Here is a 6,019-nt window from a genome sequence, read left to right on the forward strand (position 1 = left end):
TTATATTTTATTATCACACATTCAAATACACATAGTTTAAAACAAATTAGAAATAGACAAATAATAATAAGAATGAAATGATGAAATGAATGAATAAATGATGTATCACTATTTAATACATTAATACATTTAATTCTAACAAAACACAAATTATAAACATATAATAAAATAATAAATGAATTAATATCATATTTAACAAACAACTTCACATGACATATAAAAAGAAGAAATGATAAAAGAATAAATCATGATAAGAATACATAAAATGATAATGATAATAAATATAAATAAAATCAATAAAATAACAAACAATAAAATAAAACAATGAAAACAATCAAATAATACAATATGTAATAAATATTATAATATCATTTGTTTGAATCTTGTTTCTTAATAAAAAATAAATAATAAAAAAATAATAATAATAAAATAATAATAAATGAAATGACGATTATCTTAAAAATAATTTAAGTTTAAATTTAAAATAAAAAGAAGAACTAACAAACAATAATCAATCAATAATGAAATTAGGATATAATGAAATAATGATAACATCAATGTATTTTAATGATATTAATGATTTTATTAATTTAGAAATGGGTGTTAAAAGATTTCAAGGAAATATGGAACGATTTCATTTTAATCCAATTCCATTAGATGAATATTCAAGAAGATTCTTTCCTAATATTGAAACATTTCATAGTTATAATAAAAACAATATGGTATTTAATGATGGAAGAATAATTAAATTACTAATATGGTATGCAGTAAATTATTCAACATATTTAAAAGAAAAGAAAAAAGGAAATATCTGTAAAAATATAGAATATACCCAATCAGATAGAAATAAATATGGAAATACAATCCCCCCAGAAGTTAAATCACTTGGAGATTATTGTTTTAAAAATTGTAATGAATTAACATCTATTAACATACCAACATCTGTTAGTAAATTAGAGTATTGGTGTTTTTATGGATGTTCATCATTAAAATCAATTAATATACCATCATCTGTTAGTACATTAGGAAATTATTGTTTTTCAGAATGTTCGTCATTAACATCGATTTATATACCTACAACAATTACTAAATTAGAAGGTGGTTGTTTTAGAGACTGTACTTCACTAACATCAATTAATATTCCATCATCTGTTAATGAATTAGGGTATTGGTGTTTTTATAAATGTTTATCATTAACAACAATTAATATACCATCATTAATTAGTGAAATCGGAAATAATTGTTTTAAAAAATGTTCATCACTAACATCAATTACTATACCATCATCAATTAGTAAAATCGGAAATAATTGCTTTAAAGAATGTACATCGTTAAAATCAATTAATATACCATCATCTGTTAGTACATTAGGAAATTATTGTTTTTCAGAATGTTCGTCATTAACATCAATTAATATACCATCATCAATTATTGAAATAGGAGATTGGTGTTTTGATGAATGTACATCATTAACATCAATTAACATTCCATCATCTGTCAGTACATTAGGATATTATTGTTTTGATAAATGTTTATCATTAACATCAATTAACATTCCATCATCTGTTAGTACATTAGGAGATTCTTGTTTTAAAGAATGTTATTCATTAACAACAATTAATATACCATCATCTGTTAGTACATTAGGAAATTCTTGTTTTCAAGAATGTATATCATTAACTTCTATTAACATGCCATCATCAATTAATAAAATAGGAGATGATTGTTTTAAAAAATGTTTATCATTAACATCAATTAACATTCCATCATCAATTACATCATTTAGAAATGGATGTTTTTATGAATGTTCATCATTACAATCAATTAATATACCAACATCTGTTAGTGAAATAGGAAATAATTGTTTTGAATATTGTTCATCATTAAAATCAATTACAATACCTACATCAATTAGCATAATACCAGATTACTGTTTTAGTATATGTACGTCATTAACTTCAGTTACTGTACCATCATCAATTAGTAAAATAGGAAATAAATGTTTTAAAAAATGCTCATCATTAACATCAATTAATATTCCATCATCAATTATTGAAATCGGAAATAATAGTTTTGAAGAATGTACTTCACTAACATCAATGAATATAGACAATCTACAATTTATTAGTAAAGATAGAATATTTATGATTGAACCAGTGTTAGTTAGTATTAAAATACCATCTAGTCTACAAATAATAAATGGAAAGAATATTGAAAAGAAAGATATTAATGAATTTATTATTCCATCTTCAATCACTAAATTAGGAGATAAATGTTTTAGTAAATGTTCATCATTAACTTCAATTAATATTCCATCAACAATTAATAAAATAGGATTTAATTGTTTTAAAGAATGTACATCATTAAAATCAATTAATATACCATCATCAATTACATCATTTGGGTATAAATGTTTTTATAGATGTCTATCACTAACATTAATTACTATACCATCATCAATTAATGAAATAGGAAATTGTTGTTTTTATGGATGTTCATCATTAACATCAATTAATATACCATCATCAATTAGGTCATTTGGAAAATCTTGTTTTTATGGTTGTGGATGTGAAGAAGAATTAAAGAAAAATAAAACAATACCAAGAAATTGTTTTGAATAGTGATGAATGAAATAAAAATACAATAAATGAAATACAATATAATTTAAAGTAGAAATAAATTATAATTGATTATCATTTATATTATTATTATTCTTTTCTTATTTATTCTTTTTGATATTATTCTTTTCTATCTTATTGATTGATATATCATTCTTTATATTTGTTTTATAATTCTTTTTTATTCTTTATTTCTTTTTATTCTTATTTTTATATTCTTATTTTTATATTCTTATTCTTATCTTTTTTATTTTATTTCTTTATATCTTTATTTTCTTTTGTTTATTATTTATTATTTCTTATTTTATTTATCTTCTTATTTATTTGTTTTATTTTGTTTGTTTTATCAATGCAGAATATACATCATATTTTGTTGTCATGCTTATTGAGTAATGGAATAGATTCTTGTAATGAAAATTAAACAACAAACAGATATTCAAGTTCAAAGAAAAGAATGAATAAAATAACAATAAAATGAATAATAATTATGATAAAAGAAATAACAGGAAAAAAGGGTTTAGAAAAAGAAAAACACAAATAAAAACAAATAAAAAACAAGGCAAGTATAATGGTAATAAATATTATACAAATAAGAAATCTAAATTATTAACAACAAATGAAATTCAAAAGAAAATTAAAAGAATAAGAAGTGAAATTAAGAATGAGAATAATCAGAAATACATAAAAAATAAGAAGATAAAGAGAATGTATAATATTATCCAAGAATTATATTCAATAATAAATAATAAAATAATAAATAAAAACAAAGAAGAATTCAAAGATAAAACAAAATAAATGAAGAAGGTATTAAAATAAATGAAAAATGAATCAAAAACAAAAAACAAAGAAATGAAATAAAACTACGATAATAATAAATGAGTAAAAAGTATTAATTAAGTATTAATAGAAATATTTTCTATTGTTACTTGCTCAGCGGAGATTAACTAATCCATTTGCTTTAAAAGTATTTGTTCATCAACTTTTGACTTATTCTTTGCTTCTAGTTGTTGAACGGTGAGATTTTCATTTTCTCTTTATTTAATGTACAATAAAGTATTTTAAACATCAATTATTTAAATATTCATTATTTAATTTCTTTTTAATTTTGATGTGTATTAAAATTTTTCTTTATTTTATTATTTTAAGGAGAATATATAATTACTACTGTATTACTATTGGCTAATATTCTTTTTAGAATCAACCACTTGACCCTTTTCCTTTGATAATCTTTCTTATATTATCAAATATACTTGTATTCTAACAAGTAATAATAACATCTTTATAAATACCCATTTGTTTATCGTCAATGATATTCTGTCATTGTACATAATAAACACTGTTATTCTTGTAGTATTGATTAAGATGTTTTTCTAACCGAACGCAACGTCATAACCAGTCCATAACTGGGGGGAATCGAAGGATGGAAATATTTTAGGATTCTGTGTGGTGTTTCTGACGTACTATCTTCGAATCAAATAATAAATGAAAAATAAGATAAATAAAAAATATAAGAGAAAGAAGAAGATAACAAATAAGAAATCAACATTCTTCAAAATAAAATCAAAGAAATAGAAGAAACTATTAAAGAACTTCAAACAAAAAAGAAAGAAAAAGAACGAACCATTTCAAATGAAATGATTCAAAAAACACGAGATACCGTTGAAGAAGAAAAAAAGAAAAAAAAAAAATAAGAAATAATAGATATATCCACAATTTGATTTTATGAATATTGAGAAGTGATTGTTTCAGTTTTTCAATATGCTCTATTTCTACAATAGAGTTCACTTCTAACATATGAGAATTAGAAGGTTCATCTTCTAATGTGTTGCCAGTGTTGAATGTGTAGAACATTAAATATTTCATGTTTTTTATAATGATTGTTCGTAGTATTTTGTTGAAGTCAATTTGTAATTTTAGTGTTTTTAATCTTCTTACTGTTTCTTTATGTATTAATTGATTGTTAATATTACAAGTATTATTTCTACTTAAATTATTTCTCTATTTTGTATTAACTTCTCTTGTAATTCTTTGTAATTATTTATTTTGTAAATATAATTTAATTCATTATTTCTATCTTGACATATATCAACATCATTAATATATCATTTTTTTCTTTGATATTTTGATAATATATATCTGGTATTCTAACATTAAACGAATGGTCACTAACCAATAAATCATTAATGTAATTTATAACCATTTCATTATTATTAATACATTTATGATATATATTAAAATCTATTTCATGAGATTCATTAAAATATGTAATTAATATATGTTTATATTTTTGTTTACATACTCATGTTTTAATATTTGATTCTTCTTCATTACAAGACATCCTAACAAAATATGGCTTATAGATGGAATTGTGATATAACAATGTTTACAATATTTTAAAGCATCACAATTGAGTATTTTAGATTTAACGTTCAATTCATAGTTACTCCTTCTTGCATCTTTACTACTTGGAGGAATACATTTCTTTTTATACTTAATGACCTCTATGTGGCTACTGTTAATTTATTATTATTAAATATACAATTTACATTTCTTATATATTCACTACATTTCTTTTCTTTCCAATCATTTAAATATCTTTCATTTAATTTATTTGTTACCCATTCAATTATTTGTTTACATCATGTTTTATTTCGTTTAATTGTATTATATTCATTCATTGAAATTAATATTCTTACCAAATACTCTCTTCATTCTTTTAATTATTCATTTTGGATTATCTTTTATTCTTTCTATCATTTCTTTTATTTCTTATTTGTTTTTGTTTATTAATTTGATATTGTTTATATCTTCTTTTTGTTTTATTATGATAATTATTTGTATTATGATAATACTAATTGTTTCTATTTGAATTATTATTAAATAATATGATGAAATGGATGAAGTGATAAATGAAAATATAATGATTATGATGATAATTAATGTATTTCTCATTATAATTAATATACATTCTCATTCTTCTATCACTTATATTTCTTATTGTTATTGATTTATCATTCTTTTATTGTGTTTGTTTTATACTTTTGTGCTGTTTCATCTTATACATCACTTTAAACCAAAACATTAAAGAAGGATAATAATAGGAAGTGGGTGTAGTAAATGTTATGAAGAATAAAGAAAAGAAACAAATGAAAGAAAGATAAAATGACATAAATACAAATGAAATCTATATCAAATGAATATAACTAATATTCACAATAAAATGGCATAAACAATCTATAATTGATTGTTTATATATGTTAGTTTAAGTATTAATTGTATTAGATGTTACTCATCTTTTAAATTACTTATTTTCTTCAAAATAAAACCATAAACACTTTTCGTTATTATCATTTAATCAAAAATCAATCAATTGATTAATACATTGGATCACCAACTCTTCC

The 6,019-nt window shown here is 21.1% G+C and overlaps 1 protein-coding gene across 1 annotated transcript, besides 11 other annotated features; it reads left to right on the forward strand.

Annotated features, from left to right (window-relative positions):
• Positions 1-152: 152 nt before the first annotated feature.
• Positions 153-329: a microsatellite.
• Positions 210-358: a microsatellite.
• A 45-nt stretch (positions 359-403) lies between these two features.
• Positions 404-439: a microsatellite.
• Positions 440-456: 17 nt separating this feature from the next.
• Positions 457-491: a sequence feature (AT_rich).
• A 30-nt stretch (positions 492-521) lies between these two features.
• Positions 522-2,621, forward strand: EDI_293890 (uncharacterized protein; the record flags this gene model as incomplete). Its single annotated transcript, XM_001733830.1, has 1 exon — positions 522-2,621. The coding sequence occupies one exon, from the start codon at positions 522-524 to the stop codon at positions 2,619-2,621; it is 2,100 nt and encodes a 699-aa protein (XP_001733882.1).
• A 58-nt stretch (positions 2,622-2,679) lies between these two features.
• Positions 2,680-2,746: a microsatellite.
• A 28-nt stretch (positions 2,747-2,774) lies between these two features.
• Positions 2,775-2,954: a microsatellite.
• A 5-nt stretch (positions 2,955-2,959) lies between these two features.
• Positions 2,960-3,504: a repeat region.
• Positions 3,499-4,091: a repeat region.
• Position 4,092: 1 nt separating this feature from the next.
• Positions 4,093-4,312: a repeat region.
• Positions 4,302-5,431: a repeat region.
• Positions 5,302-5,671: a repeat region.
• Positions 5,672-6,019: the final 348 nt, after the last annotated feature.

Source organism: Entamoeba dispar, genomic scaffold (assembly GCF_000209125.1).
Source record: "Entamoeba dispar SAW760 scf_1105229457807 genomic scaffold, whole genome shotgun sequence".
Classification (NCBI taxonomy): Eukaryota; Evosea; order Mastigamoebida; family Endamoebidae; genus Entamoeba; species Entamoeba dispar.